This window comes from Tursiops truncatus, chromosome 5, assembly GCF_011762595.2.
Source record: "Tursiops truncatus isolate mTurTru1 chromosome 5, mTurTru1.mat.Y, whole genome shotgun sequence".
NCBI lineage: Eukaryota > Metazoa > Chordata > Mammalia > Artiodactyla > Delphinidae > Tursiops > Tursiops truncatus.
Window position 1 is genome coordinate 72,788,841 of NC_047038.1, and position 26,155 is coordinate 72,814,995.

The window sequence follows — 26,155 nt, forward strand, 5'->3', positions numbered from 1 at the left end:
TGGGGTGTAGATGATTTGGGGTTCAAATCATGTTCAGAAACATGGGGGTGTGAGAGAGTGTGGTAGGCTTTATGAACTGAATGAAGTGTGGTGTGGTTGGAGAGTAGAGAATATGATGAACATCTAGAGATGAGATAAGAAATGGTGCGGGGGGGCATTACAGCCATGCTGTAGAGTTTAGACCTTAGTCAGAGGGCTGTGAGGAGCCATTTAGTTTTATGCTGATTTGCATAATCGTTAGGTTTACATTTGAAAAGCGTCCATTCTGGCTACTTACTGTGAGGAGATTGGGGATTTGTAGTGTGGGAGAAAGGTGGGAAGGGCAGAGATGCCTGCTTGATTGGGAGAACAAGAAGCTGTTAGAGTAATCCAGGGGAAGAAACTTATAGTCCTGAATTCAGCGGATACCATGGGGGATGGAGAAAATTAGTGGTTCCAAAGGCATTTAAGGAGTAGAATTTGTAAGGCTTGGTGAGAGATCAGATATTTGTATCAGTCATATACTTTCAGTTAACCTTCTAGGTTTCTGTGTCAGGGTTTTGTACTGTCCTTCAGACCCACCTTGTTCAAAGCCACATATTCCATTCATTCACATCAAAAGGTAGTCTTTCTGTTATTTGTTTCAGTGGTTATGTCACATTTTTTCCCCTGGGCTCCCAGGAAGTCATACTCTTTGGGTTGGAATCTTGCTTCCCCCTCTCATTATTTATGTGACTTTTGTAGATCTTTAACCATTAAATGGAGAGCATGATTCTTCCTCATAAGATCAGAGAGAATACACTGAAGCATGTTAGTCCTGCCATTTAATAAACACTCAAATATTAGCTGTTACTTTTCTGATTATCCCCATCTCCAACAAGCTCCAAGTTCCTTCCCTTTTCTGCACTTGGAGGCGGTTATTTTTCACATCTGTTAATTGAAGCTTGAATATAAAGGACTCAGCACAGTACCTGTAATATGTACATACTCGATAAGCATTACTTATAAAATTAATTAAAATTTATTTTTACCTTTTTTATGGCACTTAACATTTTCTGCTTTGTCATTAAATTCCTGTATATTTGTTTCAGTACAGATGAACTTGAGGAATAGCCCATATCAGAAAGAATAAGACTTTATTCTTGAGATTACCTGCTCAGTTTCCTTGTGGAAGATTTCATTTTTAAAAAACTGGCTAATTAAGCATTTAACTTTTTCTCAAAGTAATACATGCACATTTTTAATAAAAAAGCAAGAGTTTTCTGCTCACTCTTTACCACCCCCTCAGAGATGAGTGGTTTTCCCCCCTTTAATGAGGATGTCTTTAGTACTAACAATGATAAAGCATAGCACAAGAATTAAATAGAGGAAAGTTAGGTTTCTTTATTCCAGTCAAACAAAGCCTTGGGATGAAGATGATAAATACTACTTCCTCTTTATCGGTAATTCTATTTTACCTTTGTTTATTTTAGAATTTTGTAGTTCATCCTCAAATACTACTAAACTAACTGTAGATGGAAAACAATGATTTTTCTTGATGTGCATATTAAGATTGTGCTTACAAAGTAATACCTAGTTTAAAAGTAATCTTTGCAGGAATATTGAAGAACTGCAGAGACAGACATTTTTAATGGTTTTTAGTTCTTTTGATGGTCTGCATGGCATTTCTACATAGGCTTATCACCCTATTTCTTGATTATATAACTTTAGATACCATCTGTTATCTTCTTATTGTGATGGATGTATATTTTACTCACTTACCATCATTACTCCTCTCCTATTCCCCTGAAGTGAAATTATATTACTCTTTCTTCCTCTTTTTATTTATATACCTACCCTCTGTTTCATGTACCATCAGTCTCTACTACTGTGTCTTTCCAAGCCTTCACCTCTTTTTCCACCTCTGCCTCCCTGCTTTGATCAGCTGTACTTCTAACATTCTGTCTTGTAACCAAAATTATCTGTGCCCTGACAAATATTTTATTCTAAAAGCTAAACAGTAAACCATAGTCACATTATTATGACTGTGTAAATATTCTGTACTATAGCGATAATTATACTCAAGCCCCTCAAAGAAGAAATTTTCTATGGCAAATACATTAAAAGTATCATTTTTTTTAACACTTCATCAACTGTGCAAAGTCATACCACATTTTAATTGGGTTCATATTTGAACCATGAGTTTCTCTACCTCAAGTATACAAAGATATTCTTTAATACATTTTTCCCCAAAAAAAGTTTTCAAATTTCTTTTTCCTGTGTAAGTTCTTAAGCCATCTGGAATTAATTTTTGCCTACGTTATGAAGTAAAGATGTAATTGTCCCAGTGTTACTTGTTTATCCTTCCTGAGGGATCTACAGTGTCATCTCTCCATTCGTGTATCAAGTTTCCCTGCATGCATGGATCTGTTTCTTACCTTTCTAGACTATTCATTTGGTTAATTTAACTGTCCCTGTGCTAATAATGCCACACTACCTTAATTTTGAGTTCTTAGTAAATCTGATACCTGGTTCAGCGAAATCTATCTACCTTATTCTGCTTCAGAAGTATTTTGGGGCCACTGCTCTTATATATCTATTTTAGAATCAACTTTGCAAATTCCATGAAAAACTCTGTTGATTTTTATTAATAATTAACGCTTATATTATGCATACAGTATGACAAACACTGTTAACTCATGTAACCCTCACAGTCTTATAAAGCAGGCGTAGTGTTGCCACCCTCATTCTATGGACTAGGGAATTTAAGAACAGCCAGATTAAGGCCATTTTCCCAATGTCACACAATAAGTGGCAGAGGCAGGCTTTGAAACCTTGTAGCCTTGCTCCAGAGTCCTTTCTCTTACTATACCATGTTATTTGTTACATTGATGCTCTAGAACACTTTGTAGGAATTCATTCATACCTTACAACATTGTGTTAATGTATGAACGAGTACTCTCCATTTAGGGAGGTGTTCTTTAATGTGTTTCAGCTGAGTGCTATAATTGTCTCCATACACTTCTTGCACATCTTTGGTTAGATTTAGTCATAGGTACCTATTTTTTGTTCTTATAAATGGTATATTCATTTAAGCTCCATGTACTGTTTGTGTTTGCTTGTATTTAGAAATATAATTGGTTTTTGTTTTATTTATATGTATATATATTGATCAATATATATGTTGATCTTGTAGCCTGTTACCTGTTGAACTCTCACTATAATTTGTCTGTGAATTCTCTTCAGGCAGTATCATCTGCAATTCCTTCCGTTTCAGATTCTTATTCCTCACCTCCCCCCGCCCCCAACCCCCTTTTTTTGGTCTTATTGTTCTGGCTAGGATCTCCATATAATATTGAAGTACTGAAAGTGGAGTTCTTGTCTGGGGATACCCCCCCTTTTTTTTTAAAGGAAATGCTTTTATATTTATACTACTAGATTTTTACTCTTAGGTTTTTGATAAAACCCTATGTCAGTATAAGGAAAATCTCTTCTTGTTTTCCAAGGGCTTTTAAACTGTGAACGGATATTGAGCTTTATGAGATGCTTTCTGAGTTGATCATACTGTTTTCCTTCTCTGTTAAATGTGGCAGATTTCTAAATTTTTCTAATATTGAGCCACCTTTTATTTGCTGAGGTAAACCTAACCTGGTCATGATTGATTTTACCTTTTTATTTTTAAAAATAAACACTGACTTATTTAGGATTTTGACAACTAAGTTCATATGTAAGATTGTTCTGTGATTCTCCTTTATTTGTACTGTCCTTAACTGGTTTTAGTATTAAGGTTATACAAGCCACATGGGATAAGTTAGGCAATAATCTTTTTTTCCTATTCTCTGGAAGTTTGTATATTATTAGAGTGATCTGTAGTAAAAGTCACCTGTAAAAGCCATCTGGTCTTGTGGGAAGGTTTTAAATTACGGGTTTAATGTCTTTAATAATTATGGTACTAGTCAAGATTTCTTTTCACTCTTGAGTTACTTAATGTGTTGGTCTAAAGTATATAATATTCTCTGTATTGTTTAATCTCTGCAACATCTGTAGTTGTAGTCCCTTATTGGTTCTGATAATTTTTATGAGGTCTCTTTTTTCTTAATCCTGTCAAAAGATTATCATGTTTTATTCATCTAGTCTTTAAAAACCAACTTTTAGCTTTGTTTATTGTATGGTAGTTTTCTATTTACTTGATTTCTACTTTTATCTTTATTATCTCCCTTCTGTTAGATTTTTCTATTTTTTCCTAGGTTCATAAGTTGAAAGCTTAATTCATTCACTTTCCATCTTTTCTAATGTAGTGTTTTTTAAGATTAATTTCCCTCCAGAACAGTTTTCATTTCTAGACTTTTGATATATTGGGTTTTTGTTTATGTTCGGTTTTTAAATTATTTTAAATTTATGACTTTTTTGACCCTTGAGTTATCAGAAGTGTGTTTTAAATTTGATATATATGGAGATTATTTTCCCATAATTTTTAATTTTTACTTCTAATTTAAATTGTATGGTGGTCGGAGAACATGGTGTCTATTACACTTATCCTTTGAAAGTACATAGTATATTTTTATAAATGTTTCATATGGGTGAGAAGAATGAGTATTCTTTACCTGCCCTGGGCAGTATTCTATGTTATGTCCATTAAATCAACTTTGTTAGCGGTATTTTGCTCGGTCCTCATATATCTATAGTGATTTTTTTGTTTGCTTGAAGTGTCAGTAATGGAAAGAGTATGTTAATCTCCCAGAATCATGGTGGATTTTTCTATTTCTACCTGTATTCTGTTAGTTTTTACTCCGTAAAAAGTAAGGCAATGGTGTTAGATATTTGGAAGTTTAATTTGTTCTGTCTTCTTGGTCAGTTGCATCCTCCACCTTCAAGTAGTCATCCTTTCTTCCCGGAGTAATCCTTTTTGTATGAGTCTGCTTTAATACAGCTACTCATATGGAAATTGGGGGATATTAGTATTTTATTTTATTACTATTTTATTAGTATTTTATTTTATTACTATTTTATTAGTATTTTATTTTATTAGTATTTTCCTTTTTTTCTCCCATTCTTTTACTTTCAACCATTTTGTGTGTTTTTTATGTCTCTTATCTTCAGCATTTAGGTAGAATTTTTAAAAGTACAAATCAATAATCTCTGTCACTTAACTGATTAATTAATTCAGTGTCTTTTGTATTGTGATTTTTGAGCTATTCACACTTGTCTCCCATACCCCCATTCTTTCTAGTTCTGTTTTGAATTGACTGAATTTTTCAGGTGATATTTTAAAAATTCTATTTTTCCCTACATTGTTTTGAAATAATATACTTATTTCTGTTTTTTAGTGGTTACTCTTGAAATGTAGTATGCATATATCTGGTAGAAGTTTTTTTTGGTGAACTCTGTTGTTTATAACTTTCGCTTATTTTTGTTTATGAATGCCTTTGTTTTAATCTTATTCTTGAAATATAATTTTGAGTACATATTTCTAGGTTGTTACTTTCTTTCAGCACTTTGAAGATGTCCTTATGTATTCTGGTTTATATTTTTGATGTATTGGGAAGTTTGTGGTGTATCTAATTCTCATTTGCTGTTCACCTTGCAAAATGAAGAGTCTATATGTTAGATCTTTAAGGTTTGTTTCTGGGTATTTACCCAGACTGTGGGTATTCACCATATGTTATTTCTCTATTCTATATATAAAATAATTTTTTTTAATCTAGTGAAGCATTTTTGTGGGATATTTACTTTTTTTGGTCTTCTTTGTTTTTTAGGTACCATAACTTTTGTTTTTAATTATTATTATTTTTTCTCTGTAGTTGCCTTTCCCCACCTTCCTGGTTCTGCTCCTTCATGGCCTAGTCTTGTGGACACCAGTAAGCAATGGGACTATTACTCAAGAAGAGAGAAAGACCGAGATAGAGACAGAGACAGAGACCGAGAACGAGATCGTGATCGAGACAGAGAAAGAGAACGCACCAGAGAGAGAGAGAGGGAGCGTGATCATAGTCCCACGCCGAGTGTTTTCAACAGGTATGTTCAGCGTGCAGTAATTTGTACACCTGTATTTTATATGCACTTTAGAATTTATATTCAGTGCCAGGATGGAAGATCCACTACAATTGGGAAAGGATTGCTTGAAGAGTAGTTAGGATAGCCATTTTAAAAGCATCAAGGCTGTTTATTCATAAGGACTTCCCACTACCTAAAGCAGCAGTCTTCAAATTTGTTTGTTCATTTCTTCCTTAAAACAATTTTGAAAATGTCATACCCCCTCACATATTTTTATCTTGGCATCAAAAATTTTTCACCTTAAGTATAAATAGTTGGCTATATAGATATAATTTCCAGTCTGTTATAAATCTCACAATTTTAAAATAAAGTTATCATTACTCTATTATATATCCATTGGATTAAGAATACTATAGTGATTTGCTGAACATCATTATCCATTTTTAAAAAATACATAAACAAGCTCTGTAACAGTTGGAAATTCTGCGTTTCTTTTTGTGCTTGAATTCTTACTTCTGAGCCACGTCCCCCAAAGAATTTTATTCTAATGCAAAATATTTTTTTTCTTGAAAGTTTTTTTAATTGATCCATCCTATCAGTCCTCCCTGCAACATACCTATGTAAGTTAAAATGTATTAAAAAATTAATGACCATAAGATTAAGTATTTAAAAATTTTTTGATTTTAGTTATTTATTTTTATATATAAATATAATACAAATTCTGAAAAATAATTTAACATAACTACATTCTTTAATGTGATGGAAGCGCTTCTTCCCATCCCTAAATAATATTTGTATCCATGAATGAATGTTGCTACTGTTAGGGGAAAAAAGGCTTTGCCATTGATTATATTTCTTTCTTTCTTTCTTTTTTTAATATATAAATGTAAGCATTGAGAAACCTTGTTCACATAAAATATGTAAATAAGAATTGATGGAATTTTGTTGCGGTTCTGTCACTAAGTTATTTGAGCACTTTAAGATTTAGTGATATGTCAAAATTACACAGCTAACCTGTCATGAAAAGTTACTTTTAAGAATCTATTACCTCATGGCTCAGTTTTCTTAAAAGCAGATAGTTGGAAACCACCTGATTGTTACTTGGTGAAATTGTTTTCTACGGCTGCTACAATAAAAGTACCATAGACTGGTTAGCCTAGAACAACAGAAATTTACTCTCACAGGTCTGGAGGCTAGAGGTCTGATATCAAGGTGGCAGCAGGTTTAGTTCCTTTTTGTAGGCTTTGAGAGAATTTGTTCCCTGCCTCTCTTGTAACTTCTGGTGGTTGTTAGCAATCCTTGGTATCCCTTGGTTTGTAGATGATGCTTCACTCCAATCTGTGTCTGTCTTCACACAGCATTCTCCTCTCTGTGTCTGTGTACAAATTTCCCTATTTTTATAAGGGTAACAGTCTTTGGATTAGGGTGCAGCCAAATCCAGTCAGACCTCGTCTTGCCTTGATGATTACATCTGCAAAGACCCTGTTTCCAAAGTCTTTAGTTTTCTCAGTTTCTTGGAAGAACACCAAAAGGGCTTTACCAAGACTTATCAGAAGACTACCAATTATACTTAATACTCTTTATTTTAGAGGTACCCTGTTCAACTTAATATGCTTAGAAAGGGTTAGGAAAATGGAAATATATCTTCTCCAAAATGTCTGTAAAAATGAAACACCTTTATGTGTATTTGATATTTATTTTCATGCAAACCTGGAGCTGCAAATTTCCCCCATTCCATTTATGGAAAATAGCTACCAAATAACTTAACTGGTAAAAGACAGCTCCTATTGTCCAGCCAGCAGCCACATCACACCCAATTTCTATGGGAAAAAAGTCTGACTTCATTTTTCTGTTCAGTTAAATGAGTTTAATCCATATTTCCTGTCTAAGTCTAAGATAAAATAGTCACAGAATTCAAAATAAGGTGCTGCCTCCCCAGCACTTTCTTTTGCTTTCCTTCAGAAGGAATTTTTGGTTTTGTTTTTTTACTAGTTCAGGGAAAATTCTTATGACTCCACACTACTCTACACGATATCTGACGTTAGAACATCCCAGGACACAGGCCAAAATATTCCATTTCTTACTTCATACTTTGTAGCAGACAGATGTATAAGAGAGAAAGGCCTAAAGCCCTATAGAAGCTTTATGGTTCTTTGAATAAAATAGGTCTTACTGACACTAATATTTTAAATTAGATCTTCTTGATGCCATGATGGTTTTTATACCCTGAGCCAATAATGTACTGTAGTAAAATTGGTGAAAAGAATGCCTTTCTTTTGTAAAAGGCCAGGAACGTGATGGAGGAGAGGTTAGCCAGAGAAGTGGCATATGTGTTACCTGCAGGTGTATCATTAGGCAGTTCATGTTCAGGAAAGAATAAATATGGAAGTTGGGGACCTAGAAGTTGATTCCCTAAAACTTTCTGTGCCATTGGAAAGAATTCATTTATTGCTAGCATAAAGAATAAAGTCAAAATTCTTTTTATGATCCGTAAGTCACAAATTCAGTGCACCTTTCTATATTTTAACCCTGGTTCTCTCCCAAGGCAATATACTGCATGCTCTAGCTACACTGAACTACTTGCTCTTCTGGAAAGCCTCATAGTTTAGCACTTCCCTTCTTCATGTTATTCCTGTCCTCTCTGCCTCACAAACTTTCACTGATTCTTCAAGGTTCAGCTCGTATTTGTCTTCTGTGAGCAACTCTGAACCTGAAAGAAAGAATTAATTATTCCTTCACATACTCCCTAAGCATTTTGTGTATTTTCTTTAAAGCATGTCTTTCTCTTTCAGGGTGTTGACTATCATTTTTCATCTCTGTATCCTCAGCACTTTGTACAGTAATGCCTGGAACATAATGAATGTGTCAGTGAATAAAATGACTTAACACGTATCAGGGAGGAGGGTGAATACAGTAGAGAAAAAACAATCTTGAAAACTGTTGGTGAAACTGTGTTAGCCAGATAGGTTTTGAAATGGATAAAAATCAACCCTTATATCAAAGCGTTAATTTGGGCATCTTTCTAATTAACATATCCATTTAGGTACCTTCACAATGTAGAATGAAATAAGTTAAAGATAACTTTTTTTTGTTATCAGCTATTTTTATGGGTAAGATAAATGTAAGGTACACAGTTTTCTGATTTTGCTGGATGAGATGAAGTAATATATCAGTTCAAGATGTGAGCATATGCTTGATTCAGACAGCATTTGTTTTGTTAGATGTGATCATGTAATCATATACTTCTTAATCCAGAAAGGTCCTTAGGGGTTATCCAGTCTAAATTTTGATTTGTCAGATGAGGAAATGGAAGCATAGAGAAATTAAAGCAACACTAGAGCCATACTGTCTACTGGAAATATGGTTGAGATATTACTTAAAATCCTTTCTAGTCTTGAAATTAGGTAGTTTAAAAATTTATTACTTTTCATTTGTTTTTATTACTCTTTCTGTACTTGATTTTTTTTTTCTTCCTCTTTCGGGGGTGGTGGGGAACCAGATTCATTCTTTCATTCATGTAAACTGACTTTTTTTTTAACATCTTTATTGGAGTACAATTGCTTTACAATGGTGTGTTAGTTTCTGCTGTATAACAAAGTGAATCAGCTATACATATACATATATCCCCATATCTCTTCCTTCTTGCGTCTCCCTCCCACCCTCCCTGTCCCACCACTCTAGGTGGACACAAAGCACTGAGCTGATCTCCCTGTGCTATGTGGCTGCTTCCCACTAGGTAGCTGTTTTACATTTGGTAGTGTGTATGTATCCATGCCACTCTCTCATGTAACTGACATTTTTTGAGTTCCTGTTATGTACCAGGCACAGAGTTGTGTGCTGAGGATACAGAATTACTCATACACTGTCGTTACAGATTTAACCATGTAATATTGTCACAATATCTAGGACTGGTTAGAAGTTTAAAACTTTATGTAAAAAAAAGTGCAAGAAGAAACTCCATAGGATTTATTAATCTTTTTCCTTCCTGTAGCTCCTAATAATATGACTTACACACTGTAGGCACCTGGTAACATTTTATTGACTAGATAAGTAAAGGTATGGTACATACATGCATGTTTGTGTGTATGTGTGTGTTGAAGTGTATGTTTTGAGTTTGTGTGGTGGGACATGTGCTGTTAATAACTTCAGTCACATAAGTGCATGAATTCTGTTAAGTTCAAGCGCATTACTTTCTGGGAAGTTGAATTGTTTCTAATGTAGTTAAAATTAATATATTTGAGATAGTACTGTTATCTCTAGAATGTACATGTTCACAAGGTAAGGAGCTTAATGCAGAACTTCATAGGAAACAAGTCTGAAATGAATTGCTTTGCTAGAGCTCGTAACTTTTCTTTGCATAAATTATAGTGTTTATAAAATTCTTTGTCCATTTCAAACACACTCATGCACAAATGCTACTTAATTTTTATTGAAGCTAAAAGTGTTAATGGTTAAACCATATTTGATTTTCATGTTGCTAGCTGTAGGGCATCAGGCGTAATGTTTACTTAAATCTGACTAAAAGTTCAAGGCCAGAGAGGGAAAAAAAGGTGGAAGAATTTTGTGTTGTTCTGAATTATCCCAGGAATAAAGTGTTCTCTGGAAAATCCAAATGAAGTATAAGGAAAGGCCTTTTTTTTTCTCAAGACTGAGATTTCAGCAATATGGCATGTAGTATGTGTTGTTACAAATTAGAGTCATTGTTTTGAAAATTACAGACCAGTTTCAACATCTGTTTTTTAGGCCGCTTAATTGTGGGCCAGAGAGAAGGCGGGTCATTCTAGGGTGTTTGAAATGAGCTCTAATGATTTCCAGGCTCAGAGAAACCTTTGTGCTGCAGCTGCTTATCAGAGAAGGGGTCTTTACATTTTGTGTACGAGACCAAATCTTCCACCATCTGTAGGAAGGGTCCCATCAGATGGCTGCCTTCAGAATCTTAAAGGCCTCAAAGCTAACAAGAATTGGTGTGAGGGTGAGAGGGAAAAAACAGGGTTACAAAGGACGAATTATGAGATAATTGACCTTAGTTATCTTTAGGTAAATCCAGTTGGAATCATTACAAAGAACCTCATTTTTAAAGAGGATAATATTAATGCTAATACTCGTTTGTCATGGTAGGTGTGAGTTTATTCTGCTTCAGAAACTTTATTAGAAACAGTCACCTTTACAGAAAGCGTTCTGCTTCTGAAAATTTTAACATTAAATTTAATGAAGATGGTGAGCCTGCCTGTTAGCGGCCATTTGAGGGCCTGCTCTTGTTCCAAACACTTTATAAATGTTATTGCCAATTCTACCACTATCCTGAAAAAGACTGTTGCCAGTTTTACAGATGAGAAAACTGAGTGTTCACAGAGGTTAAGTAACTTACCCTGGGTCATACACTTAGGAAATAACAGTCAGGACGTGTTCCTGGGCCTGCTCTGCACGGACTCTTCCTGCTACTCCACACTGCCTGTCATGGTGCATTGCCTTTCTGATGACACGCTTCCACCTCCCCAGTACCAAGTACACATTTATGATTAGAAAAAAAATCGTGTTTGTATGTAATATATGTGTCCGTGTGTGTGTGTGTATCATCCATATATATATGCATATATGAATACTCTTTAAAATAACATTAAAAATGTGTCACAGGCAATGATAACTTGGTCAGCAATATGACTTGGCTTTAGGTGTCGCACTCCTGAATTATCACTTTTGCTAAGAGACCACAGTTAGGCTTTGTTTTTATATGGCTTATACTTTCACCTGATTCTGTCTCCTGTTATTCTCTCTCAGATTCCTTAACATCTTGAGGCTATGTACAAATTCTAATTTAATAATTTGTATAAAACATATATTTCTAGAAACCAAAGCTCTTTAGTACACAGTGTTCTAAAAGATATTTTTATTCATTCTAAGAGTTTACTGACATTAGGATGTAGAAAATGTTGACTTCTGTGCTGAACAAAAAGAAAAAATAGACTTGAAGGATTGAGAGAAAAACAGAAGTATGTCTCCATTTTCACGAAAGGACATGGAGAGACAGGTCTAAGGAGGTAAAGATGACTACCATCAGTCCCAGTTTCACTAGTCCATTCTCTCCAAAATCAGAAAATGGAGGCAGAGCTTAATATGGATTTGAAGTTGTTCCCATGGTCCCCTCCCTCCAGCTTCCTCCTCCTCACTCCACCCCCCCAACCCGCCTCCCTTACCACACAGATAGCGTTAAGTTATTGGGATGTCAGAATTCAAGTATGTCCGTAGGCAATTTTCTGCCTGCATTTTGTGTGGATATTGTGGAAATTGCTTTTTTTTTTTCAGTCTCTTGTATGATACTTTATTATCAGCGCCACTTTTCGAACAGGATTTGCTCACTTCGTGTTTCTTTGTCACATTTTGGTGATTCTCACAATATTTCAAACCAGCAAAACATTGACTTGCTGAAGACTCAGGTGATGGTTAGCATGTTTTAGCAATAAAGTATTCTTAATTAAGGCATGTACATTGATTTTTAGACATAATGCTATTGTACACTTAACGGACTGCAGTATAGTGTAAACAACTTTTATATGCATTGCGAAATCCAAATTTCGTGGACTTGCTTTATTGTGATATTTATTTTATTGGTCTGAAACTGAACCTACGGTTCATATCATTGAGGTATGCCTGTATTCATAAATTTGCACATCTACTAAGAATGCCAATATATGGCGGTTTACAATTGCCTGCTTTATAATTTGCACTGGAAAATGGAAGTTGCTTTGATGTCACTCTGTTCTTAATGTTTATACCACTTCATTAGATGAATATATACTTTATGTGATTCAAAACCTTAAGAACCTTTATCTACTTGGACTATGTCGTCATAAGCCAAATATTTTTAATATATTTTTAGAATCTTAACTGTGTGCCTAAGATTTTATAAATATCATTAAGAATTTTGGTTGGAAATCTGAGATACACAAACATGCTTTTAAGTCTAAAAAGTAAAATGAAGCCGCTGATTAAAATTTAAATCAGTTACAGCTCCCAAATTTTGAAGAAAAACAGCATTTATATAAAATTTCTACCCTATAACAACTGTGAAAGCACAGAACTTGGCCCTTTAACATAACGTGTAATCATTATATATTTTGTATTCTTGTATTAGATCTAGTACTAATTTGGGAGCAGCATTGTTTTCCTCTCAGTTCAACAAGTATATACTTTGCACCTATTCTGTGTAAGATGCTAACATTAGGACTTCTGGTTTGGACTCAGGTCACGTCTTTTGTAGCTTGAAGTCATTCAGAATCAACAATCCAGTTGTCAAGAAAACTTGTTTCTATTCTGATTTCAGTGATGAAGAACGATACAGATACAGGGAGTATGCAGAAAGAGGCTATGAGCGCCACAGAGCAAGTCGGGAGAAAGAAGAACGACACAGAGAAAGACGACACAGAGAGAAAGAGGAAACCAGACACAAGTCCTCTCGAAGGTTTGCTCTTTAATAGTGAATCATTTTGAAGCCAAGAGAAATTGATTTGTTTTCAGGAAGTAAAAGCAAACATTTCTAAGTAACCACTAGAGCATTATATGTGTTCCTAATTGGAAGACTATAGTTGGTTCCTTATAGGTTTCAACAAAGATATTGAAATCTAACCAGATTATAATGCCCATAAGCCAAAATTAGCATGGAATAAAAAATATGAGAATTAGACTTACTACATTATCTTGGGTGGGGGGGGGGATTTGTCATATGAATCAGTTTTTAGTAGTAATTGTTATTAAACAAACTGATGTTCAGTTTAATCAAAGAAAATTCAGGGCCTTATAGTCCCCCCCACCAAAAAAAAAAATCAGCATTAAATTTTAATGCCTATTGTTTGCCTAAAATCAACTCTAGGAAGTATTTCCTGTTCTGATCTAGTGCTTCAGTTTCTAATTTGTAATTTAGTCTTTTAGAATGAAGTATATGGGCCCTAGTGGCCCTCTTGGCATAGTGGGCGGTGCGTCGGTCTCATAATCTAATGTATATGGTCCTTAGGGTTCTAGGAAAGTATTAATGAAGGTGAGCATTAAATGTAAATATAATCTCAGCATAAAGGTCACATAAAAAATAATTACTCCCCAAAATGTGTTTGAGAAAAAGAAAGTATTAGATTATTTAAAACCCACTGTTATACCGAGAATTTACCTAAAGTAGGTTGATCCGTCACTACTTAAACATTTTTAAGAATACACCTTTCTTTTTTCTTTAGTAATAGTAGACGTCGCCATGAAAGTGAAGAAGGAGACAGTCATAGGAGACACAAGCACAAAAAATCTAAAAGAAGCAAAGAAGGAAAAGAAGCTGGCAGCGAGCCTGCCCCTGAACAGGAGAGCACCGAAGCTACACCTGCAGAATAGGCATGGTTATGGCCTTTTGTGTACAGTAGTGCCAGAAATAGATACTATAAATCTTATTTTTCTGGATAATGTTTAAGAAATTTGCCTTTAATCTTGTTCTTTTAGTATGAAAAGTTAACTTTTTTCTTCTAAAATAAAAGAGTGAATTTTTCATGTTAAGTTAAAAATCTTTGTCTTGTAATATTTAAAAAATAGACAGTAATGACTTTGTATCGAAGAAAGTAATGTGAATGAGTCACTCAGCAGGGAATTTAAAGAGCTATGTTTAGCTGTGTACATAATATCTGATTGATAAAGGTCAAGGTTCCCTCTTAGCCAGTTTCCTTGAGGAGTTAATCAAATACCAGTCTCTTAAGAAGTTGCACTGCAAAATGCATCAAAAGGCACCTCTGAGTCTTGAGATTAAAACTAGTCTTTTATCACTGCTGTGGCACTATTGCTTTGCATATTAAAGAACTCATACAGTTTTGATACTGCAACTTTTTTTTTTTTTTTTGTGGTATGCGGGCCTCTTACTGTTGTGGCCTCTCCCGTTGCGGAGCACAGGCTCCGGACGCGCAGGCTCAGCGGCCATGGCTCACGGGCCCAGCCGCTCCGCGGCATGTGGGATCTTCCCGGACCGGGACACGAACCCGAGTCCCCTGCATCGGCAGGCGGACTCTCAACCACTGCACCACCAGGGAAGCCTGATACTACAACTTTTTGATAGCAGGTTTTCAGTGTTCTAAATTTGGGTTCATGGTGAAACTAAAGGGGAACTTTTCTATCCAAAGTAATAAAATCTAATGGCACTTGGGTGACCTCTGAAATAACTTGCCCTAAATGTAGTTTCTGGCAGGCACATGGACAAAATACTCGTCACTGTGACAAATTTGAATTGCCTCAAAGCCATCTTTTATGAGCTAGGTCAAGCTGGTTTGGCCTTTCTTGATGGTTCTTCCAAGGCTCATTGGTTGAGCAGCACGTAGAGTTTGTATACAGTTACTAGCTATACTGTGAATAAAAATAAATAAGCTTTAGATTAGTCATTTCCCATTACATTTAAGAAAGTACAAGTTTATAGAATTCTGTGAACATTTTTAGGGATAGCCCTTAGAAGGTATTTGTCAGTGATGGTAGCAACATGGTTTTGAAAGAATGAATTACTAGGAACTTTTAAATAGTGATAATAGAAATGAACTTAGTATCACATACTAAAAGACAGCTATATAATTTTTGAAAAATATTTATTTCTCATTTGATGAACACTTTTCAGCAATGCACTTTTAAAATCCTCTGTCTGGAAATTGTTTTTAAAATGCCCATAATGTACCCTTTGCAGACCTCAGCATATACCAGGTTTTAATTTAACTGTATGATTTGAATTCAGTGGGGGCATACAAACCATGTCAGCTGTTTAAGAGCTTTTTATTGAATAGAAAAATATAAACTTAAAGTTCTAGAGTAATGAGAAATGCTCCACACTGAATAAAAACTATTAGTAATGTTTCTATTTTGAGAATTATATTTTCTGAGGTGTAATTGGCTTTTCATTAGATCCTACTTTTCCTGACATTAAAGTTTATATTTTTACATTGTAGCCTTCAAATACAAAAATCGATAAGATAAAATACATTGTTTCAACTTAGCTTATTTGTGATTTCCTGTTTTTCTATGACCCATCATTGATTCTATAAAAAAGTGCCGGGCCAAGAAGCAATGGTGAGAGTAATTTTTCCTTTAAGTTCTTTTAGCATCCTTGCCAAGCAAGCATGTATCATTCCTGATGTACTTCTGCCATTGACAGCAAGAAGAATATCACCACATCTAAAAAAAATAAAGGTACATGATTAACATTTTGAGCCACAGCTGAAGTTAATGCAAGTTTTTTTTTGGTGGTCCCAGTTTTTGCTCCATCTGTCAGTTTTAATTATGTTATCAGTACTTCTAATTAAGGTTCTCCCCCTCACTTAAATTCTTCAAATTCTATTGTTCAGCTTGTTTTAGAAAGAATGCTAAAAGTATAGGAAGTTGCTGTATGGGACCAAGAGTAACAAATCATTTTGGATTTCTTAGAAATGGAATGCTGCATAAATGTTTTAAATTTCTTACCAATAAAAAAAGATATAATAGGTGCCTTATTTCACATGGGGCCAGGCTTTTTGCATGTATAAAACACAATCTTTGGATGTAAGTTTTTTGTTAAGTAGTCATTATTATTACCTGATTCTTCCATCGTTGTATGCTGGTGTTCCTTCAACAATGGATTTGATAAAGAAAGGTTTGTGCCCATTGTATTCTTCATAACCTCCTACAATGCAGAAGCCCAGACTTCCAGCTGTGTTCCTTCGCAGTATAACATCTTTACAGTTGTACAGGTACCTGAAATAGAACGAAATCAATGTAAATGCGCAGTTAATTCGAACTCTTAGTAATTACTGTGATTCATCTCCCGTTCCCTTTATTGGCATTATTTTTTTTAGGCTTAATAGCACTGGATGGGTCTCATTCAAAATTGTGTCATAGCCCAGTTACCTTTGTGCTTTTAGCTGGCTCTTTTTTTTTTTTTTTCCGGTATGCAGGCCTCTCACTTTTGTGGCCTCTCCCGTTGTGGAGCACAGGCTCCGGACGTGCAGGCTCAGCGGCCATGGCCCACGGGCCCAGCCGCTCCGTGGCATGTGGGATCTTCCCGGACCGGGGCATGAACCCGTGTCCCCTGCATCAGCGGGCGGACTCTCAACCACTGCGCCACCAGGGAAGCCCTAGCTGGCTTTTTCTAATTTTTCTAAAAATTTCTAATTTCTAATTTTTCTCTTTTCTAAAGCTAACCACCCTTTTAAAAGTGACACCATCTATTATGTTCTGTTTATGTCTACTGGGAAAGAATCATTTCTGGCTTAAAGATTTAATTTCTCAACTTATATTAAAGTTATGCCTAAATCTTTACTGATGAACCACATTCAAGCATACTTACAGTTATCATATTTTTATTTCCTTATGGATGTAAATAATTTTTAATGAAGGAAAAATTCTTTGAATCGTTAATATCTCAGTGGAAAAAATTTTTTTTTTTTTTTTTTTTTTTGCGGTACGCAGGCCTCTCACTGTTGTGGCCTCTCCCGCTGCGGAGCACAGGCTCCGGACGCGCAGGCTCAGCGGCCATGGCTCACGGGCCCAGCCGCTCCGCGGCATGTGGGATCTTCCCAAACCGGGACACGAACCCGTGTCCGCTGCATTGGCAGGCGGACTCTCAACCACTGCGCCACCAGGGAAGCCCATCAGTGGAAAAAATTTAAATGTAACCCTAATTCATTGGCTGAAGTTCTGACTTTTGAAAGATACCAGTTTATACATAGTTTTACATGTTTGATAGGTTATATAGAAGCATGCAGGCAGCGTAATATACTGAATGGAGACTGAGGTGCATTTAAAGATTGTAAGAATGATTCATACTGAAGGAGAAAAACCTGGCAGTAAGTTAAAAACTGAATAGCAAGTTATAACAGGAATGGGAGAAAGACCATAGGTCTTTTGTAAATGGGTAGAACCCTCAGCTAAAATAGAAAATTTGATTGAGGAAGCTGTTCCTTTCATTATTCAGTGGCAGTTGGATCAGTGTTAACGTAGGTGCAGGCTAAGTACAAAACTGTGTTACAGTTATGACAGAGGTATGTCAGGAGCTGGATTTGACTCCAAAATCCCCCAAGTCCAGGAACTGGTTTGAAAGAGAATTAGCATTTTCAGTGTTGGTAAAAGTCAAGATTTGGTGATTTTGTTTATAAACTGTACCTTGAAATACTAATTTTTTTGAAAAACCAATAAAAAGTCTCTTGAGAAATGTTCTGGTGATGAAGCTGGTCATTACATTTGTTACTGACCTTGCTAATCAACGTAACATGACTTTTTCATGGCATTTCGACTCCCATTTGAAGTAAAACAAGCTTTGGGTTTGTCTGGTGGGTAACTTTAAAATGTAGTGCTAAAATGCAACTCAATTTTGTTTTGTATCTGTTGTCATACATATATATCATTTACAATAATTTCTTTTGCTGAAATTATTGCTGAAAAATATGAATTCATTAAAGGAAACAACCGTATTTTTATTATAAAATATTCATTTGCTGTATTTCACAGTAATACTTGATGTTAGTAAATTCATCCTGTAGGAGTTGTGGTGTGTTTGATACCACATTTACACAGTGGCTCACTGACTGCTCATGTTCAAAGCAGGTAATTGTTCCCCAGACACTAGAGCATTATGTTCCCACCTATGCCCAGTGTTTGGAGGAGAGCTGGTGGGTGCTTCTTACCCAAGGTTATGATTAAATATGTCTTAACGTTCTTTAAAACATATAAATGGGTACATGGAGCAATACTCGAAACTTAAGTATTTCTCACCCTTTTGATGAAAAAAACCCATTGGGTTTTTTCATTAATTATCACTTTGGACCTTGACTCTTAATATTTTATTCCATGTGGACAAGCTATAAAAATAATCATCTAAAATTTCTATGTTACCAATACAAAAATTTCAACATAACATTAATGAGTCATTCTCATTTTCTTACAAGCATATGGTGACATTTTCCAGAGGACATGTGGTAAGTGATCTGGCAGGACACTGAATGCAGAAGTAGATATGAGAGTCCAGTTATCTTCTATTAAGCCAAACATTAAAGAGGTTTGCAAAAATCATACACTGCCACTCTTGTAATTTTTAAAAATACTGCTTCTTATAAAAGATGTTATTTATGTTATTATATAATGGATTATTTTAAATGATTTAATAAATAAAATTATTCAGATTAATTTATAAGGTAAAATATTAGCAGGTATAACCTATATAAGCAAAAGCTCTTGGGTATCATCAATACTCTAAATAAGTGTAGCGGTCTTGAAAAAAAACTTTGGGAATTGCTGCTCTAGACATGTTTATCAAACTTGATGTTCCACTGGTATCTCAACCTCAGCATGTCCAAAACAACTAATATCTCCTCATTCTTCCTTACTGTGTAAAATAATTACATGAATGGCCCAAGTCATCACCCTTCCCTGGTATCATCCGTGCCGCTTATTGTATAATTTTGTGGTGCCCCCCTCCGATTCTGGATTCAGCCATAAGATCATCAGTGGGACATTGGCCAGAGCCAGCCAAATCTAGACACAGGAGCATGGCCAACCAAGATTAGCAGAGCCACCTGAACGACCCAGAAAGGACTGCAAATGCATGAGGGAGCCAGCCAAGATCAATCACGCCTGGCCTGGGTCAGCTGAAGCTGATCTGTGTCTGATGTTCCCTGCAGAATGGGCATTCTGCACATCAGAGGGGCCGCTCACTGTGGGCCCAGGGCTCTGCAGGCTTGGCCTGCACGCTCCAGATGTGGGCAGCCTCACTTCCATCTTCCCTCTTCGACTTTCACTTTCTGCTACTGAGGTTTTGGGGCTAGTTTGTTACATAGCATGACTGTGAAAAGTAACTGATATTCTTAACTCTCCTAGTTTGGTTATGTCCTCCAGCTAGATGAAACATACCACCATTCACTCCAATGTATTTCCTAGGTTCCCAAAGCACCCTGTGCCTACGTAATATTTTAATTATAACTTCTTTAATTCATAATTTTTAATAATTCACTATGACATGTTGTTGCTTACTGTATTATGAAGGCCATGAGGGCTATTCCTAGAACCTACTCTATTGATTATTTCACTCAACAAATGCCTGCTAAGCAGAGCCATTTAAAGACCTACAGAGACACTAGGTATTCCTGTGGAGGCTCCATCCACTATTACAACAAACACATTAAAAGTGCATTCATATCCCACCAGAAATATAGGTGAGTTTGGGATAATTATAAAAGACTAATTTTGCTCCTTAAATGACTTCGCCAGGAGCTACTCATTTGATTCTGGATTGACTGTGACTTATTAGCAAACATCACACAGGGAAGGTAATGGTGGGAGGTGGGGAGGAGAATGGCAAGAAATTTAAGGCCTAAGAGGCTAAGCAATGAAGAAAAATACATACGGTGCTGCTGGGTGCATGACACATCCACTGAATGACAGAAATCTGAGGCATTTACACTCCTGCAGAACTTGTTTATGGTAAAGAAACGGTAAGACTCAAATTATAAAAGCTAAATATAGGCTTCACATCCTCCTAAAGGATGCTCCCCAAACACTGCATAATGGTTAAGATCCCAACCAGGCAGCCCGGTTCAAATCCCAGTTCTGCATATTAACTAGCATGTTACCTTGGGCAAGTTACTTAACCACTCTGTGCTGCAGTCTCCTATCTTTAAAGTGGGGATAATATTAGTACCTAGATCATAGGACTGAGGTGAGCTTTAAATGAGTGAAAAATGCAAAGAACATGTAAAGCTCTTAGCAGAGTGCCTGGCACACAGAAAAGGTTATATCAGTATGAGCTACTGTTGCAGTTGTTATTTCTATTCCGGGTTTGGATGTACTTGACAGTGTCCCTGTCCTATAGTTAAAATGTAAGTTTTAAGTTTTTGACTTAAAAAAAAAAAAACAACCCATGATATTTGCCTCCCTGCTCTTCGATACAGACAGTCCTCAAAATGCTTTCTGAAGTTCAGGAAAGTGAAAGGTTCAATACTTAGGCAAGAGAAGAAATGAATTAATGTGTATCACTATCATACTAGTCCGGATGAGAGCATGTTTTCAAAGACTTCCAGATGTGGAGTGTGGGCCCTGAGAGCCAACAGTGAATAAAGCAGAAGGTCTTCAGTGTTTTCTGAATCCCCTCCAAGTGAATTGCATCTGATCATTTGTATAGCTTAGAGCCCATGTCTGGAGCTACTGCCCAGGGGTGTACAAAAGGCATCCCTGATAAGGGTGAGACACATTTGCATTGTCCTTAATAACCTACTTTTACTCTCTGCTACTGTTTGTTATATCTGACACCCACTGGGGCTCAGCATACTAATGGTACCCTCTTCATATACATTCATTCTACGTGTTGGACTGCACTTGAGGACATGATCACAATGTCCTAGAAAAGAGATTGTTTCTAGACCTGCTGATATATCACTTTTCTTCACTGGTAGGGAATATTAGGTAAGTGGCTGGATCATACTTTAGGGCAAATAGTTTTCCCTCAAAATCTGTTAAGCAAAAGGGGAAAAGGTTTGACTGGGTAAATGTATAACTTGGAGGGAAATGTCTTCTTTGTGAATTAAAAAAAAAACTATTTGCAGCCTAAATCTCTAGCGGTTCCGGCAGGCAAGTAACTTTTGCTAAGGCCTGAAACTCTTAGGACATCACTAATGCCAAATGACTAGAGACTTTTATGCCCATGGTATTGCATCAGTGAGGGAGAACCTGGCACCTTTGGGGCTCTATGCAGTCAAGATCAGAAATGCCAACCTGCAAGATGGCCCTGGTTCCTTCCTTTTATTATAAACCTCCAGCAAACAGCCACTCCAGGAAAAATTTAGCTCAAAGGTTAAAAAATGAACCAGAGACACATATAAAAGAAAAGGCGGAGAGTAACAGTAAAAACAGTAACAGACAAAAACCACTCACCAGAAAAATGCTGCCACAGAAATGAAATGCTGCTAGAGAAAAGGAAATTTATAACCAACCCTATTCCTGTGAATTTAAAATACTTCTGAAACAATGGCTCTGTAAAAGAGATCAAGGCAGAGATATAAGATTTCAAGGGGAGATATAAGACAAGAGGAGAAGAAATAGGCCGAGAAGAAAGACGTAGAAGGGAAAAATAACACAGAAATGAAAGTGAGTACAAAGGCAAAGATGTACTGAAAACACAGTAAGGGTTATGAAGGACAGACCAAAACAAGCAAAGAAAGCAGAATGAAAGTAAATAGAATTGAAAAGGATTCGAGAGAAAATGAAAGATATAAAACAAAAAGAGGTAACATACATATCTGGACTCCCTGAAAAGAAGATGCCAAATAACAACATTTATCTTGAACGTTAGGTAGAAAGACCAAGCCACATAGAGAAGGAAAGAAATGAGACAGGCCTCACTTCTCCACATCACCACTCAGTGCGAGTCAGTGATGCAATGCCTACGAAATCCAAAAAGAGGTGATCAGATAGTTTCATAACCAGGTAACCTATCACAGGGTTGTACAGATATAGCATGATTTCTTTAACCAGTTCCTATTGGTAGTGGACACAACAACGGTGCAATGAACACCACTGTACCTTCCTTATGAATTCATTTTGCAACATTGCTTACGAAAGATGAAAACAACCTAAGTGTCCACCATCAAATTAGGTCTCGACAATACTATCAGGACTGGCTGAATCAATATGGTACTTCTATACAAGAGAATACTATTGGCCATAGAAAAGAACGAGGAAGCTTGATGTGTACTGATGTGAAATGATACCCAAAGTATATTCTTAGATTAAAAAAAAATTATGGTACATCATAGTGTGTATGTTACCATTGTATGTGTGTGTGTACATATATACCTAGACTAGGGGTCAGCAAACTACAGCCCAGCCCAACACCCAATTTTATAAATAAACAGGCATGCCCATTCATCTATGTATTGACTGTCTATATGGCTGCTTTCACACCACAACAGCAGAAATGGATAGTGGCAACAGAGACAGCATGACCCTCCAAATCTGCACTCTCTGGCCCTTTTCAGAAAAAGTTTACCAACCTCTGACATAGACACTCCCTGGAAAATTACACAAGTCATTGGTATCTGTGACCTCTGTTGAGCGGATCTGAGGGGCCAAGGGTGGAAGACTCACTTTCACTCTCTCTCTACCCTTTGGTGCCCTCTGAATGTTCACTGTGCTTATTACTACGAGGAGAGGAGGGGATGAAGGAAACTAAGAATTGCCGGGGGGACTGCAAACCAGTGTTGTCTTTGCTGGCTTCACACTTTCTATTCTTCTAAAGGAAATGAGCAAAATCCAGATTGGACTTCTGATAAGATCAGGGAAGTGCTGTGCCCAAAGTCAAGGGCAAAGGTAGAGGGAGAGAAAGCCATTCACTTGGTTGTACGTGAAGTAAAACACATCTCACATTTGTTCTGTCTTTACATGAATGAACGGCAAGGAACTCTGTTTTATAAGACAAGTAGCTTTCAAGCACAAAAAACTTTTTTAAATGATCCATTTTAATAGGTTGAAGTTTTAGAAAATTTTTTTTCCACACGATTTTAGTTAAAGTAACATTCTCTTCTTCCACCCAGGAAGAAAATTTTTTTAAAAAATTAAAAAATTTTTTAAACTCAATGCTCAGTTTTTAACTTAAAATGTACTCATTTAAAAAATATTTTATCAACTAGTGAAGGCTAAAAAGGGAATCTCAGTGTGTATTTGAGGTAGGGATGTTTTTTAAAACCTCATTTAAAATTAAGAGACAGAGAGAGAGAGACCAACCTATCTCCACCCTCGAGAAAAATGTACTAAAACCAAACATCCTACTTTCATTCATTTAATCCTCTGCCAGCATACCATCATCAGTGACTCTAATGTTGAACATTTAAGTCATGCATTTGGAATTATTAAGGCAATCCTTTGAAGGCCAAGAGCTTACGCTCTGATGCAGGTGAGCAAACCCCAAATTATTTGTCCTTCGAATATTTGATTTCTGTATCTAGCCATTTAGCAAGGCTGCCCTCAAATCCTTTCCTGAACTTTCCAAAACATTTATCTGGCTCCCCTCTAAGGCTCTAGTTACATCTCACTGAGATGACAAACTAGTTGCTTCCTGAAGGTTTACACCAGGACTTTTCAAGAGTAGGAACAAGGGAGAGGTGATCTGAGGCCCTCAATCAACACAGGACCCAGCATCTGGGCAAAGGCAAACTGTGCTGCTGCGTTGCTCTGGGTTTAGCTGGGGCCACCGGAGAGCTGGAGGCGTGAAGCCACAGACTGGTTTTACCTCCATGCAAGTTCCTAGGCCCGCCACTAGCCAATTGAGAAAAGCTGACCTTGCCCTGCTCCAGAGTGTGTGAAAACAGCGCCCTCTCTCTGTCGACTGAGCTTCCTGACGCACATACAACCCACACAATCGAACATGGCAGCCCTACGACCTCCTCTCCGTGAAGGCCAAACAGTGTTTCCACACCCAGGCTTTCGTCCCTGCCCAAGAATTGCTGCAGTTTCAGTTACCAAAAGGAACACAAATTCTTTCAAATAGACCCACAACCAAGCCTGGGTCTCGTTAACATGTCAGTGCCCTGAACCAGCCCAAGAGAGTGAAACAGTGGTCTAAGAACTATCATCGTTTCCTCCCACACCTCCCCAAGGATGTCACGCTGGGACTCACCGTGGTAATTCCAGCCACATGACCCAGGAGGGGGACCGGTTGCCAGGTGGGGCCGTGTCTTTGTGGTTGAAGTCCAGCGCTGCTGGGCTGCTGCCTTCTTCCTGGGGCTCACATTCTCTGACTTCCAAAGCTTTAAGTACCACCGAGGAGGATGTGCTTTTCAATAAAGCAACCGCCTCGCTCCGGCTGACCTCTGTTAGTTCAATCCCGTTCACATTCAACAGAACGTCACCTAGTGACCGGAGAAGCAGAAGCCATTCTTAGTAAGAGTGCAAACTGGAAAGGCAAAGGGGCAGGGACTGACTGGGATGCGGGTACGTGGAGAGGGCAAGGGGCACTTCCTTAGCCTCACGTCAACATGCGGCTGGGTTTTCTCACATCAAATCGCGAGCAGTGCGCATGTGCCAAGGCGCTGGTAAATCACGTGAGGGGGATTCTAACGCACACCTATTGGTATTTGGCTCTTGCCTTAAAAAGGGGGAGAGGGAGGGAGGAAGGTAGGGAGGGAGGAAAGAAGGAAAGAAGAGAGGGAGGGAGGGAGGGAGGAAGGAAGGGAGATAAAAGAGCCACGTTCACCATTTAATCAAAGAAAACCTTTTTTTTTCCTTTTCTTCCCATTTTTAGCACAAAGGCGGAGCATGTGGCAAAAGCGCCCAGCACCCACACGGAGCCAGGCATGTAGTAAGCACCCAATAAATAAGGGTTGAATGAATAAATAATAAGCTTCCCATGAGAGAGTCTGACAGATGAGTCTGCGGCAGTTAAAAACGATGGGCCTGGAACTGTGTTCCTAAAGAGGTGGGAAGAAGAGGTTCCATTTCTATTCAGTGCACAGGTGCTGACAGCTACCACTGGTTAAGCCCCTACTGTGTGCGGGGCCATCCTATCATATAACCCTCTGCTCACGTTCTCTCACTAATAAGTCACTTCGTAGTTGACCTCATCGTTCTCCACCCGGGTGCTTGAGTGAAAAAGAAAAGAGAAACTAAAGTACATACCTCCCCTACCTCCATTTCCTATCTTTTTATCTCCCTCCTGTCTTTCTGCCTCCTTTGAATATCAACTTTCTCGCACAAAATAACCGTAGCAAGAGTAAAAGGACAGGAGGAGAAAGATGGGAAAGGCCTTGAGTTCATCCTGAACCCCAGAGAAGCACCGTTAGGTTGGCTGACTGAAGCCCTTCACACATGCCATCCCCCCGTGGCCCCTCAGGCTGAGCAACTGTACTTCAAAAACTTCACATTTTATTTCTTGAATCTGAACACCCTGAAAGGGCATATCGGCTCAACCATCAGCTACCCATCCATGGGAATTGACAATACTATCAGAGATACAAATTGGACATCTCTTTCCATCACTCTAAGGAGCCCAAATCATATAAGATTAAAGTAGTGAAACACTTTTCATCAATGGGAAAGTACCTGGCTTGGTATTTTCACTTAATAAATATTCACTGAATCAAAATCTATCAAATTATTTCTCCTATCCAACCCATAAAGGGAACGATTCATGAACAGTTTCATCACTGGATCAATCCACCAAAGAATTACTTAGAATGAATGGAAC

The 26,155-nt window shown here is 37.1% G+C and overlaps 2 protein-coding genes across 43 annotated transcripts in view; one reads left to right on the top strand and one right to left on the bottom strand.

Moving 5' to 3' along the window:
* Positions 1 to 18,142, top strand: part of FIP1L1 (factor interacting with PAPOLA and CPSF1) — a 68,461-nt gene extending 50,319 nt beyond the window's left edge. For 23 of the 36 annotated variants that reach the window (XM_033857014.2, XM_019928168.3, XM_019928173.3 and 20 more), the window contains 3 exons: positions 5,760 to 5,973; positions 13,274 to 13,411; positions 14,175 to 14,489. In XM_033857014.2, the coding sequence (XP_033712905.1) occupies positions 5,760 to 5,973; positions 13,274 to 13,411; positions 14,175 to 14,322 (500 nt within the window). In that variant the 3' untranslated portion in view covers positions 14,323 to 14,489. Of the gene's footprint in view, positions 1 to 5,759; positions 5,974 to 13,273; positions 13,412 to 14,174 lie in introns of all 36 variants that reach the window. The other 13 variants (XM_073805265.1, XM_073805259.1, XM_073805260.1 and 10 more) reach the window with 3 other exon arrangements.
* Positions 15,532 to 26,155, bottom strand: part of LNX1 (ligand of numb-protein X 1) — a 199,962-nt gene continuing 189,338 nt past the window's right edge. For all 7 annotated transcript variants that reach the window (XM_073805255.1, XM_019928167.3, XM_073805258.1 and 4 more), the window contains 3 exons: positions 24,590 to 24,821; positions 16,525 to 16,683; positions 15,532 to 16,128 (listed from right to left, as the gene is read on the bottom strand). In XM_073805255.1, the coding sequence (XP_073661356.1) occupies positions 15,993 to 16,128; positions 16,525 to 16,683; positions 24,590 to 24,821 (527 nt within the window). In that variant the 3' untranslated portion in view covers positions 15,532 to 15,992. The remainder of the gene's footprint in view (positions 16,129 to 16,524; positions 16,684 to 24,589; positions 24,822 to 26,155) is intronic.